Source organism: Ambystoma mexicanum, chromosome 8, assembly GCF_040938575.1.
Source record: "Ambystoma mexicanum isolate Mex_15411 chromosome 8, UKY_AmexF1_1, whole genome shotgun sequence".
Taxonomy (NCBI): domain Eukaryota; kingdom Metazoa; phylum Chordata; class Amphibia; order Caudata; family Ambystomatidae; genus Ambystoma; species Ambystoma mexicanum.
Window position 1 is genome coordinate 77,620,148 of NC_090929.1, and position 15,225 is coordinate 77,635,372.

Genomic DNA, 15,225 nt, shown 5'->3' on the forward strand with positions numbered 1-15,225 from the left:
TAGTCTAAAACATTGTGTAATGCATTCTAATGTGCATCAACTAACTCGTGCATTTGACCCTTACAGGTATTCCCCAGATCAGGCTGTAAAGTTCCTTCCAGTGGCACTGCCGTACTAGTGCCACTGATCCAAACCCAGCAGTGGTGCAGAGTGTGTGGCAACAGCGAGCAGGCGGCTACAGTCATTTCCCAGAGACATTTTACTACTTTTTTGTTAGGGTATTGCCCTGTTTAGAGAGGGGAAAAGCATGTGATGTACACCCAGAAGACGAGAACTGTGTGTAAGGCGAGTCGGTCAACAGCCTTACTTAACATGGCTAATTGCCTATCTGCGCACCCAATACCCAGACAATGTGCCAAAAAATCAAAGTACAGCGGTTTCATCAGAAAACAAAGCAGAGCGAGGCAAGCCTTCAGTCACGCGTTCCTTCATGACTGGGAAGTCAGCCGAAAGCACGGATCACAAGATGCAAAAACGGCGCCCAGCCTGACCTCATTCAGGATCAAGCGCACTAGATTATCTGCAAGGGGCAATGAGAAGACCACATAAGGCCCGGCGTGCTCCAGGGAGCCAGGCCGGGAGATGGGGGGGGGGATAATGGGCAGGACGTGCAGTCTCTATATCAACTAGGATCCGCTTTTAAAATCACGAGGTCAGTAAAGGAGTGTAAGCCACGGTCTGCACGATAGTCAATACCCACATTCTAACTGGCATAACGTGCATCTCGGTAAAAAAAAAAAAAAAAAGTGAAGGCTCGCATGCCTGCATGCCCACGATAGGCTTGGCACACACTGCCGGGCAGAGTGAGAAACTGCCACAAGGGGCTAGGACGGAATTGCCGGACTTCATGGTCAATATGGCACCACTGGTCAGCAGAAAACCGTGCGCCTACATTATGGGTAGGCCTGGGCAGACGGACCTTTTTAAGCAGCCTCTACAAAGGCGAGCATTACTACACTGACAACCCAAATCCTAACAGTTCCTGCTTAGCCCTACTAGGGCAACATCTTTTAGGCCAGAATACTTTTTTTGGAGGGCTTCCATTACTCAAGAGAAACGAGGTAGCCCTTACATTGGCTGTTCTGGCAAGGTGGGCTCTTTGTGATTGAACAATTGGTGCCTTCATGGCGGTCTGTACTGGTATACACCAGTGCATGGGCAGGTCGCTACATTTTATGCAGGAGTAGGCCTGGGCGTTGTCATGTTTTGAGGCCAACCTGATTGGCCGGCCTAATAGGATTGGTTGGCTGGCAGAGCACAGCCCCTATTGAGTGAGGGTTTTTAAGGGGAAAAGGTGTTCCTGAAAGGGGATGCTGCTGGATTTTTGGAAGGAGAGCAGGCCTGCTTATCAAGGATTTCCTGTTAGTTCACACCACTGCTTTGGGAGGTTCCCCAGTTCTGCTTCTGGTGGTCCTCCCCTGCTGTGGGCCAGGTCCTGTCCTGGGCCAGTTTTACTGTCCTGCTCAAATTGGGGTGTGCCACATTGGTTTGGGCCACAGCAACCTTCCAAATCTGGTTACCTGGTCCATCTCTGGTCACCAACACTGGTGTCCTGCTACAAGGGCAGTTTTTGCAAGTGTGCCATCCATGTTTGCCTTCTGATATGCAGTTGTCTGCCGTGCGTGAAGGTTCCTCCATCCTCCTGGCGCCTCCCAAGTCGTGACTCCACTGCTGGATGGTGGGTCCCACTCCTGTCAAAGATTTTTCTTTGGTTGGGCCGCCAGGGTCTTCATTGGCCCAGGGTTCAAGAACCTAGAATCCCAGATTCTTGATTTCACCTTTTACTTACAGGATCATTTTGCCTTCTGGGGACAGTTTATGGACGCAAACCGTTCTCACCCCTTGGTCCAGGGTTATTCAAGATCCCCGTCCTCAGAAGTACACGTTGACTGTCGTAATCCATTTATGTATGTCCCCCGCAACTGCATTTCCCCATTGTTTAACATGCTCCACGTTCTTCCTCCTTGTGTCATTTATTGGAGAATTCAAGACCAAACATCTTATTCTAGGTCTCCACAGGTGTCCCCTGGGGACGATTGCTTTCTTCTGGGTACCCGAGGACGAATCCGGGACTTACTTTTCCATTTTCTTGTGGGGCACTGTTCTCAACACTGCAACCCTCACAAGAGACACGCAAATTACAAACCTGGACTGTGGAGTTTTTTGGAGGGTCCCCCATAGCGTCTCTGGAATTACTCACCAAGCCCTGTACTTTTAGAGACTTCTCCCTGATTTATCATGGATTTTTAAATACATCTTTGTAGGACACTCCTGCATAGTATATACATGTATGGTCTATTGCCTGCAATCTATATCAGAAGACTGTATGAAAACTCAGAGGCCGAGACGCACCCCACGAGTGCACGCAGGGGCTGAAAGGCCGCCCCCACCCCCAAAATAGCCATACCCCACCCTTTGAAGGCAACACCAAAATCAGCCTAATAAATGCAGTCGTTTCGGTGTGCAACGTTCAACAGGTGGAGTTTGAACATAGATCCATTGTATCAAGTGTTGCTATGGTTTCCCTCCTTGGTGTGCAATATGCCCTTCTGGGTCCCAGAGACAGTCTTACAAAAATATACCCTGGACTTGGTAGCCCTCCTGGCTGTGTTGGACATTGTGTTCCGTGGTTCTGCCCATCCAAATACTAAACTGTTATGAGCACATGTATTATGTACAATACTTAATTTAGAATGCAGTAGGAAACCTGTGCCAAGTTGTTTGTGGTGCCCCTGGATCCTGAACTGGATGGCTTTTACTACGGGTGATATGGTTGAGGGGTCTACTCTTTAGCTCCCCTCTAGAAGTCTACATATGTGGCGCGGCCACCAGGTATGGGGCTTATATTTTAGGATAAAGAGTGGGTTAGGCCTTAACTGGTCATTTAATTTTTCTTTTTTTACTTGCACTATGTTTTGTGGTGTAACCAGAGTACTTACCTCGCCCCTCAAATATTTGGTGCGACACCTTTTAGTAAAGTGCATATTTGTTCAATATAGCAGTGTGGTATTCTTTTGTGGGGCCTGTCGTGATTTATACCTCCCGGACCCTGCCAACCTTCCTCTCTCCTAAAGAGAAGCCTGGCTGCTCTCCTGCAGCAACACATTGGGGAGTCTTGGCTTTCCGGTTGGGTAACACGGTTCTACCATTAGGTTAGAGGATTACACAGAACAAAGGTAATGGAAAGACAGTAAGTCTACATTTAATACGAGCAGCAACCGATAAACACACTGGCCACATGTGTATAACCTTTGATGGGCTCATAATACTAAGGGCTTTTGGGTGGTAGATGATTACACAGTCGCCAACCTTGGGTTGGGCAAATATCCCCAACGACCCTCACCCCCCCCGCACTAACGACATGCAAAGCTTTGTCTGTGCCCAGGACACCATTACCTGTTCCAAGGTTCTCCTTGATTAGCGTGTGGATGTCCTCCTGGGCTTGCAGAAGAGGAGAGTTGAGTAGATGAAGGAGCTCCACGACATTCACAGACTGGGCCATTCCGATGACCCCCCAATGTCGGGGGCAGTGAGGTCAGACTTTTTCGTCTTAAGCCACAGCAAGGATCCCTCTGGAGGTGCCCCTTCCACAGGGGTGTGGGGGGACAACTACAAGGAGGCAAAAAGGTAAGAGTTACTACAGGTTCCACAGTAACAAAAGCCATTCATAAAATGAAAATAAAAATGTTTTAACTAAGGAAGGGAGCATTTGTATCCCGCTCCCGGATTTCTATTGGGGTTAATGCAACAGTATAAAAGCTAGGTGCCAGGTTGTAGCGATTTTAGTTAAAAGGTAGCTGGAAGGGTGCAGACTGTGCCCGCTCGAGTGACTAAATAGGATTTTACCACTGCATTAGAGGTCCTTAAGCAACTAAGCCCACTGTCAGGAATCAGCAGTAAGACTTGGACACAAGGGTTCCATGTAATAATGTCGCCACAAAAATCTCTCCATGCAAAAATATCGCCGAAAAATTGCCGATTTTTGTGGCGACATTGCATGGAACATGCGGGGGACACCCCCGCAGCCCCCAAACTTTATTTTTCCTGTAATTTTTTTTTTTGCCCCTGTCCCCATATATATGGTCACCCATATAATATCGCCGCAACCTTTCCCCGGCGATATTATTTACGGCGACCATATATATGGGGATATTACCTGATACCGACACAAGGGCATTGTGGTGGTTGGTAAAGATTTTTATTAAAGTAAAGTTTTGGAGGAAATCCTATCTTGCCCTATTGTCAGTATTCCAATGACTCACCAGTGCAGGAATCCATTTTTAAAAAGTGTTTGTTAGGCACACTCCTGTGATCAGAAACGGAACACGCTGCGGGAGAACTTGCATACCTGATCATAGAAGGAGTGTGTCTAACAAATACACTTAAATGGATTCCTGAACCGGCCATTCCAATAGGAAAACTAACTGCATCATTCTAAAGCTAACCAGCTACTTCCATTTTCCTGAATTATCAGCAATTTTCTGCGTACAAGCCACACATAGTCTTTCAACAGGTCTGTAGCTCTTTTCCAGAGTTCTAACAAAGTACCAAAAGGAGCACAAGGAAAAACGATCAAAGTTCCAAAATCGTCAGGAGAGGGTTTCCTTCCCCCAGAGTTTCTCAGACTCACAATTCACAGGAATCTCCTCCTCACTTTCACAATGCCAAGAAGTTACTCCTCTTTTCTTAGTACCTTGCAGGTTTCCAACGGTACCAGAGAGAATGACGGGCTTCCCTGATTGCAACGTCATAGTTAACAATTTTGCAATCATTAGGGGATTGTTTCCCTTCTCTCAGTTACAATATGCTATTGTCAAGTCCAGGGGGAATGACTCCCTTTCCCATGGATTTCACCCACTGAAGAGGTTGACTGACTCCTCTTGATTTCCTCGGTTTGCATGTGGTTTCTTTATAAGCATGAAAGAAAGTCCCAGAGCCTCTGCGGTAGGTCTGACAGTCCTCTGCTTCCAAACAGTAAAGCCAATATAATTGGTTCCAGGTCCCAGACCCGAAATCAGTTTATCTGGTGTACAAGACCAGCTCACTGCTATTTATATTTGGGTGTGGGTCCCACACAGACTAGCTATCAGGTAGCCTGGTATACTCTCCTGCCAGGACTAACTTGTAACAGTTTCACACGTTGTTATTTCCTTCATGCAACCATTGGGTCCTTGACCCATTTTCAGTATGGGCTTGGCATCCCAGCTTCCCTGCTCCTGTTCGCCCTGTGTGCGATATAAACCACGAAGCGACTTGGTGCCCCAACTCCGCTCTCTGGGCTCACTGGTCTCTCCTGGCTACTTCAGCGTTCTCCACGGTCTGCAGTTTGCCCAGAAATTCGCAGCCTCCTTTTACTGGAGTCTTGTCGGCTTTTGTACTCTCACTGCTTCTGCCTTCTTTCCACAGCTTCCTCTACGCAGAGAACCTCCTGCCGCAACAGCACCTGCAGGAGCTCGCTTGCACCCTGCTGCAACTTGCTTCCTTTCGGTTTCCCGACCCACGTCGGGAGTTTTGGTTCTCCATGTTCTTTACCGCTCAATGGTTTTAAATGTCCACTGCACTTATTGGATCCATCCAACTAGAGTGTGACACGGATTTTGCGGCTTCAGTGCTCCGCATTGCTCTAGTGCTCTTCCTCATCTCAGTATATTTCCTACAAGGGTAGGAAAGAACCTTGTTGTCAGTGCAGATTGGTGGTTCTAGTTCCACATTACAGTAGGCCATGCAGGATTGGCAATTCAAGCGGTTGGTGTCTTGCCCCGACTGGAAAGGGAGAAGCCATGTTCCAGCTAGTATGTCCACCTCCCTCCTAGGAGGGTGTTGGAGTGGTCGATAAATATCCCAAGGAGAACGAGGGGTTCGCGTTGCAGGTGCCATACTGGTAACTAGGGAGACAGCAATGTTAATGCGATGTTGCGACCTATCACGAGCTATCTCGTCCTTGGCAACAGGGAGGTAAATCCCCAAGGATGAGATACCTCGTCCTTGGCACTTAAGGGGTTAAGGTAGATACACAAAATGGATCTCTACTCCCTTGTTGTATTGTGCAGATACCTCGGCGAATCTCTTGGGAAGAGATTTCCTTAGTAAACTGTACTGAACAATTGATTTTATGGAGGTAGGTATCATATGCTCAACTCCAGCTATGTATCCGGTAAGAGAAACAGCGCGTTTGCATGCATACTGTAGTGATAGCGCAATAAGGGGGTACCTGTACATTCAGCTTTGTTCCTTTATGGAGTAATGGTTGTGTTGAGTTGGGCCCCGGGAATCATAGATCGGACATTGCGGGTACCGATTGATTTTTTTTTTACCAGCCATCTGAGTCGCAAGAAGCAACACCAGGCACCATTGTCACCATTTTCGTAGAAGCAGTAGTTCCCAAAAAAGGGCGGTTCTCGCAGGCACTGATGAGGAAAGCGGAGAGTGGCGCACAGTTTTGTGCATTGATCCAACCTTATTGCTAAAGGTTGTGTCCGGCCAGCAACTGTTCAAGGATACCGAAGACGCATGAGAGATTGTTTTTGAGATTGCAGTACCTTGCCAGATAGCGAAAGAACAAAGTGATATAGCGACAGAGCAAAGTGATATACCAGAGACCATGCTCATTGTTAGAAATACATCGCCATATCGGAAAGAAGATTTGGAGAAGATGCCGGACCATTTATGGACCAGCAATACTCATGATGTGGGTCTGTTAAAGAGTGATGAAGCAGTACGGATAGAATTGAATACGACCACGTGTTAAGCAGTGCCTCGGTCTGACTAAGGGATTTATGCGACCATTATGGCAATGTTGAAGCAAGGCATACAACCTTCTGTGTCCCCATGAAACATGGCCATCTACGCTGTGAAGAAAGCAAACAGGTCCAGTTGCAGAATGGTCCAGGATTTGCACCCTCTGAATAACATAGTTGATACAGAGTTCCGTGTGATACTGAATCCTGCCACCATTCTCTGTAATATCCCTACTGGGTAAACTCACTTCACAGTGATCGATTTAAATAATGCTTTTTTCTCAGTCTCCTTACACCCAGATTCTCAGTACCTCACTGCATTTACATATCATGGTCAGAGATTCAAGCACACAAGGTTGCCCCAAGGACACTGAATCTCCAATGTTTTCAATAGGGGGTTCAGATGGATTTCGGAAATATACATGCGTCCAGTACAGTAATCCAGTATGTGGATGATTTATTAGTCTGAAGCACATCAGAAGAGCAGTGTCAAGGAGATTTAATAACACTCCTCACCCTGACTGCAGAGAAGGGATACAAAGTGGACAAAGAAATTGCAATAATGTCAGACAGAGGTAGTATATTTGGGGCAAGTGATAATGCCCGTAGGAAGTAAGGCCAGACAGCCACTGCAGTTCAGAATACACCCCAGCCAGTCACAGTGAAACAAATGCAGCAGTTTTGGGACAAACTACTGTAGCTCACAGATCGTTGACTACTCTAGTTACAGGAGGCCCTTATGGCAGGGACTTAAATGAGCGCACAAGGTGAAGGGTTGAAATGGTGACATGTTTTTGGAAAGTCAAGGCTGCGATCAGTAATGCTCAAGTCTTGGCGACTCCGAATTACAGGATACCATTATATCTGTTTTCTCATTCAAATGGGCAAGTGATGACAGCGGTCCTGCCCAGCAACCATCACTAGGCCATAAACCTTTAGCGTACTACAGCATACTCATAGGGCCAATGATGCAAGGACAGTTTCCCTGTGAACAGGCTTTAGCAGCAGCAGAATTTGCAGTTCAAAAGTCTTCAACCATGGGGTGTCTTACCATGGGTTGCCTGGAGACATGGAGCCCGCAGTCTTTGCGATCTTGGAAAAGTCCAAGTTGACTTTGACAACCCCAGTGAGTCTTGGTATATGACGTTATCTTATCAAATGTTTCCATACATCAAGTATGGTGTCACCTACTCAATCCTGCAACATTTGTAGCCGAACTAGTGAAACCAGATGACATTGTCCATGACTGTGCGACTTATGATGGAGACGAGGAAGAGAGCACAAATGTTAAGAGGATGCCTTGGATGGATGTGAGGTACTCTTTGTTGATGGGTCATCGACAATCAGGACACTGATGCGAGGCATACAGGTGTGGCCCGTTGTCCTTGTGGATGGGGAATACCAGGTCAGGATAAACAGTTGCCTTCACATTAAGCCGTGCAAGCAGCGGAACTAGTTGCCCTGGAAAGGAGTAAGGGGAAGGAAATCACTATTCTGACTCTGCATATGTAACCTCCACAGTACATTCAGTTTTGTCAAGGTGGCAGAGAAGAGGGTTTAGTAGATCCGACTGAACCAGGATGCACTAAAATATGAAAAGGGGCTCCAGCATCAGATGCACACAAGTCAGCTGAGATTCTTGGTGAGGAGTTTAAGGAGTACCTTAGGGCTTTAACCAAGAGGGTCATACTTGTATCTTAACAGGTTGTGGCAAGGCCCTTCCAGGAGCGCCTTAATTTGGTATTTACTGCAGGCCCCGAGGCCTCTTTGATCCCCCAGCAACCCGCACTCACCCTGCACCCTCTTCCTGCTTCCCCTTCCCTCTCTCCTCCCGACCCGCCCAGGCTCGTTCTGATTGGTCCTTAGTACCTTGTTGCTCCGAACCCAGCAACGTGCCGAATTCAACGGCTCCATTTGCAGAGGAGCACGGCGAGTGGTAAGGCCCTTCCAGGAGCGCCTTAATTTGGTAGTTACTGCAGGCCCTGAGGCCTCAGCCCGCTCCTACCCCGCACCCTCTTCCTGCTTCCCCTTCCCCCTCGACCCACCCAGGTCCATTCCGATTGGTCCCCTCACCCTCATCACTGGTCCTCCCAGGGCAGCACTCTGCCCACGCAGACCTCTGCTTACGGCCCCAAGGACAAGGGCAACTCCAACAGAGGCTGACCCTTTTTGGAGCCACAGGTGTCCACAGGGGAAGCCAGTGGCGAGCCCTGCAACTACAAGGACCTGTAAGGTAGGAGTGGCCCAGGGCCGGGAGAAGAACAGCCGCTCTGCACTGCAGTCCCAGCCACTTGGAGACCATGTTGCACAGGGTCACTGCACCGCACTGCATTTCTCACCCTCTTCCTCAAAATTAGTCAAAATCCAAACTTAGTCTCCAGACTGCATTGTATTATATTTAGATTGCACTGCTAGACCTCTCTCCCATTATACAGGTGTCTCAAATTTAACAGGGCCTCTTTGCCCAAATTGCATAGTATGACATTTAGATTGCATTGATAGGCCTCTTTCCACTATACAGGTGTCTCTAATTTAACTGGGGTTGTGTCCACAATTGCATTGTACAATATTAAGACTGCACTGCTGGCCTCTCTCCCACTGTGCAGGGGTCTCCAATTTAGCTGGGGTTCTGTCCCCAATTGCATTGTACAATATGGCGATTGCACTGCTAGGCCTCTCTCCCACTATACAGGCGTCTCTAATTTAGCTGGGGTTCTGTCCCCAAATGCACTGTGTTAGACTGCATTGATAGACCTCCACACTGCATTGTATGATATTGAGATCGCACTGCTAGGCCTCTCTCCGACTATACAGGTGTCTCAAATTTAGCTGACCAACTCACTCTCAAGTGAAACGGAACCCACCAGTGAATTACTGGTGAGTGTCACTCTGATTAGGGGCTCACGCATCACAAGGCGCAGGTTCGAGCTGCGCCCCTCCAAGCCACTCTTCAACTAGCAGATGTCCTCCCCAAACCCACATAGCTAGCTCACCGCAGTGAACCGCGCTCAGGGAGACGGACACTAAAGAGAGCCACCAATAGCACCCAACTAAACAACCCTTAACCACTTCCCCATCCCCTCGAAGGAAAGGGATTGAACGAGTCGCCAACTTCAGCCGGAATACCATCGACAGACAGAGTCCAAACTAGTAGCGGACAGCTTTCACACCCACTACTACACCACAAGACAACCAGACCAAAGCAGGACCAACTGGACATCACCAAACAAAAGATTAAACAACTCTCAAGCTTATAATGCCGCACAAACAACCCGTTCCAAGGAAAAGACGAAGAGAAGAAAGAACAAACACTCCAGAACAGCAACTAAGAACGACAACGATAGATTGCACCTCCACAGAAAAGAACACAAATCGAACCAACACTGAGAGAAGAGACAAATCCCTCTATGCAACTCCATACCTCGCTGACAACTGGCAACCACAGCAATCCAACCCAACGTTAGAAGCAGCAAAATCAAACAACCTAACACAAGCAAGTAGAAGGATGAACACCACAAAAAACAAACAAGCACACGACCTATGCGATAACACTGTACATCACCAAAACAAAGGAACCTCCAATCAACAACCACAACTTCTGGAAGATGAACACGATGAAAACAAAAATAACCCAAGACAGAACCTAGAATAACTCTTCGAAGACTCCGTCACCCCGAAACCCACAGCTCAACAAGAGATTGACCAGAAGGAAACCTCAACACCGATCAGAAGACAACCTCAATAAGAAAGTCCAAACCAAACAACACCTCCAAACTTCACTGCAATCTAATGAATGCAAGATCCATGTAAAAAGAGATCTTCGACCTACTCGACGACAACGGCATTGACATCCTATTCATCACAGAAACATGGCTGTATGGCAACTACAAAATCACAATCCAAAGCTGCCTTCCAACCAACTTCAAATGCCTGCAAATAAACAGGATAAAACAAAAAAGGAGGAGGCGTCGCAATAGCATTCAAAGAACACCTGAAAATAAAAACAGACTAACCACTCAACATCCTCAACTGTGAAACCATGGTAATGCACCTAACGGCGAACCCAAAAAGCAACATCACATTCATCCTGGTATACAGGCCCCCGACATATGATGCAACATTCGACAACTTCATAGAAGCCATCACCAACTTAGCTATCAACCACGAACACCTAATCATCCTGGGGGACTTCAACATCTGGTTTGAAGACAATCACGACAACTCCCAAAACTCACTGATTGAACAACTCGCCACCATGAAACTACGACAACTAGTCAAAGGGGCAACACACTTGGCAGGACACACACTCGACGCAATTTTCGCCAACGAAAAACTCACCACGGCACCACCAATACAAATACTGTGGAGCGACCATCTCATCATCCCATTCGTGATCACTCTGCCTTACTTAAGTCTGCATCCAACCCGCGAAACTCACAACCACCACAAAGAGAAACTGAAAACACGTCAAAGAAAGCAAATTATTCGAACAACTGGAATTAACCAAACCATCAACTACAGAACTAGAGCTAGCTGACCTAAACGGGAAAGCGGAGATACTACACAAATGGATTGCAGATGCAATAGACAAGATCGCCCCAGAAAAAACGTTCACCCCATCAAAAAAAAGAGCAATGGCAAAATGGTTCACCCCATTATTAAGCACCATGAAAAAGGAAAACAAAAAGATGGAACTGGAATGGAGGAAAGAATACAACACAAAGAAAAATAAAAAAAGTCCAGAAACAAATCCGCGCATACAAGAAGGAAATACAAAAGGCGAAGAGAAGACATTACGATGACAGAATCACCAATGCCGCCAACACAAAAAGAAATGTTTAGCATCATTTAAGAAATGGAAAACCCACCAGGCTGTGATAACACCCCAACCCCCTCAGAAAAACTATACAACGACCTGGCAGACCACTTAAAAAAAAAAAAAAACACACACACACACACACACACACCAATGACATCCGACAAACCATACAAAAGAGACCAACCAACCACAACACACAACCTAACAAACCTAACACGGAACCACAGCACAAACTCCAAAGCTTTCCTCAAGTAGCAGCATAGGCATTCGCAATGCTGGTAAAACAAAGCAAGAAAGCTGGATCACCCATATACCCCTGCCCCCCAGACATCTACAAATCAATCCTCACATAAGGAATGCCAGCAGAACACTACAGAAACCTAAATCTATCACTAGCAACAGGGACTGTACCGAGGATCTTCAAATCAGCATATATCAAGCCACTCTTGAAAAACACGTGGTGACGTAGAAGACCTCTCCAACTACAAGCCGATCTCTAACATCCCCTACCCGGCAAAACTTCTAGAAACCTACGTATATAAACTAACCAAAGAACACGTACAAAAACACCACCTGCTAGACCAAGCTCAAGTCTATTTCAGACAAGCAAGAGGAACGGAAACAGCACTACTAGCCATCTGGGACGACCTCAAAACGAACGCAGACGCAACCACTACCTCAGCCCTTATTCTGCTCGACCTCTCCGCAGCCTTTGACACAGTGAGCCACAACACCCTGCCCAAAAGACTAGAAGACATAGGCATAACAGACACAGCCCTACTCTGGACCTAATCATTCCTAGCAGAAAGAACAGAAACTGTATGGATTAAACCATTCAAATCCACTCCACGAGTTAACGACTGGAGTGCCACAAGGATCCTCACTATCTCCACTATATTTCAACATCTACCAGACTCGGTCATCAGAATCTTCAAAAAAGACAAAATTATATGCTACAACTACGCAGTTGATACTCAAATCATTTACAAAAATCAAAGACACTGATGCCTATCATTCAACCCTAATCGACTGCCTAAAAGAAGTCTTGATTTGGATGAATGCCAACAACCTGAAAATCAACCCAGAAAAAACCGAAATTATGATCATATCAAAGACCAAGAGAACAAAACCACCATCCCATGGCCTATGTGAATGGGAAACGCACCAACACCATCGAAGGTAGTAAAAAATCTGGGAGTCCTAATGTACAACACCCTAACCTTAGAACCACAAATAAATGCAACAGTGAAGAAATGTTTTTCCCTCCTCCACACAGCAAGAAGAATTCTACCTTTCCTCTCCTTCAGGCACAAAACACTCACTATCGTCACCCTAATCATGTCAAGAATCGACTATGCAAACAGCCTCTACCTTGGAATACTAGAACTCCTCCTGAAGAAACTGCAACGGATCCAAAATGCAGCAGCAAGACTACTCAAACTATCCAGAAGAGGCCACATCACCCCAGCCCTAAAAACACTACACTGGCTACCAGTTAAACATCGCATCACTTTCAAAACAATGTGCATAACACACAGGGCAATCAGTGGACAAGGAGCAGAATTCCTGCAAAAGAAAATAATCTACAAACCAAAAAGGCCCCTCCAATCAAGCAACGAAGTCCGCCTGAAAATCAAACCATACCTTAAGAAAAACTTGGAGGCACCTCCTTCTACCACTTAGCTGCAAAAACTTGGAACATCCCAAAAGAAATAACAGAGGATCACCTAAAATTCAGGAAATGACTAAAAACCTGGCTCTTCAACACCACTAACTGAAAAACGTAACAGAGAAAAGGATGACTAAACTGGAAAGGACACGGACAGCCCCAGAAATGACGGGGTAGCTCCCACGGCACCTTGACGGGTGACACTGGATAGACTAGAACTCAGGCGACACGCAGGGAGACCGAGTCAACTACTCTACCCGCCCCTTAGTTACCACCAGGTACCACAGTGTTGTGGAATTGCAGAGACACTGGCAATTAGCACACAACCTGACTTGTTGTCATTGGCAGGTGCACTGGCCACAGGAGCATGAAGGGAGGACAGGTGGGGCTATGAGAGCCTCTGATCGAGGCGGGGACCAGAGTAGTAGGGAACCTTGAATGTCAGAGGGACCCAGATCAGGACAGGCGCATCAGAGGAGACTACATAAACCCAGCGCCTCAATTCAGGATAGAGATGCCAACTAACCAATTTCCCCTTTGCATACACCCCTCACATTCCAAACCAACACAAGCAAAACCTACAGCACAACAAACCGCACAAACTACACTACTTTGCAAAAACAAAACAAAAGAGACAGACTCGCACAACAGTACACGACGACTTCCGGCCACAAACACCCCAGGCCCAGCCAACGGACCCACCGGGCTGAGGCCACCAACAGCACATCACCGCTCCTTTGCACTTTTCCTACTTCCTCCCACTAACTCAACCTCCCCTCCTCTTTCAGAGTGCCAGGGGACCACTCCGGTGGTGATAGTGCGTGGTACAAATGTCCTTTAACATTATCATCAGTCTACAAGAGAAAATTACAAGAAATCTGAAAATAGACAACAGCCACAGTTGCTCCCCGGAGACCTGATCGATGGCCGCTCTTTCGTCAGATGCTGGAGCGAGATGCGTTTCCATGGGCCACACACAGCAATTTTTGTGACTCTAATGCTATGAAGGTGGAGGGCAACAGGAGCTGGATACTTATCAGTGACATACGAAGGATACCAGCACAGGAGCAGGTTCAAAGATAAGTATGCCCCAAGGATTTGCAGTTCGTTCCGGTATAAAGGAGGCGACAATAGATCAGAAACTATAATATGGAACAGAAACCTTGGATTTAAAATGTATATTTGAAGGTTTGATTTTATGCATCACTTTTCTTATTTGGTTCAGGCGTGACAGACCATATGGATGCAAATATTTTTAATTTGTCTAGCATTATAGAATTTTATAACATTATTTGCGTCACAAAGAAGTGTGATGACTATGCAAATTTAGATCCAATGCACGTTAGATTTGCAGCGATAAGGTTTGGTATAAGCATACAAGGAGGGTAGAGAGAACTGTAGGAATTTGCTTTATCTGCTCTTATCCCCCACCCCCATGCTTCTGGTGTCCCTAGAATATTTATTCTAGGCAACAGTGTCTGGTGCATCTAACGTGAAGAGCAGAAGAATGGACATTGTATGCAAACAGTCCAGTTGAGCTTGGAAAGGTCCATCATAGTAAATAACTGATGGGAGTGCGAGGTGCATTTACAGGCCCGAAACAGAAATCCCCTTCACCTGAAAAACTGCATTTAAAACGTTGCCATGAAAAACGGCTGCGCTTTGCTTTCCAGGCACATGTGTGGCAAGCATTTGAACATTTCAGCAAGAACGGCCCTGCCTTTGCTTTTCTTTCATCTGAATAAGAAGTTATGCCCTGCATTCAGAACGGCTCTGTGTTTGCTTTTCTTGCATCTGAATACCAAAATGTCATGCACTACAGCCAAAACGGCCTGGTCTTATTGTTAATTCACATGAGGGGCAAGGATTTCTACATTGCAACCAGATGCAGCTTTTGTTTTCCCCCTTCATGTGAACTGCAGCACTCAAAAACACGGCAAATGAAAAAAACGGCTTGGCTTTTCCTTTTTGTTCTGCGTCAAATCAAAGAACCCTGTGCA

At 46.5% G+C, this 15,225-nt stretch overlaps 1 protein-coding gene across 2 annotated transcripts in view; it reads right to left on the reverse strand.

Moving 5' to 3' along the window:
- The window catches only part of TSC1 (TSC complex subunit 1), a 684,759-nt gene that overhangs the window by 567,770 nt on the left and 101,764 nt on the right, over positions 1 to 15,225 (reverse strand). For both annotated transcript variants that reach the window (XM_069609318.1, XM_069609319.1), the window contains exon 2: positions 3,397 to 3,609. In XM_069609318.1, coding sequence (XP_069465419.1) covers positions 3,397 to 3,502 — 106 coding nt within the window. In that variant the 5' untranslated portion in view covers positions 3,503 to 3,609. The remainder of the gene's footprint in view (positions 1 to 3,396; positions 3,610 to 15,225) is intronic.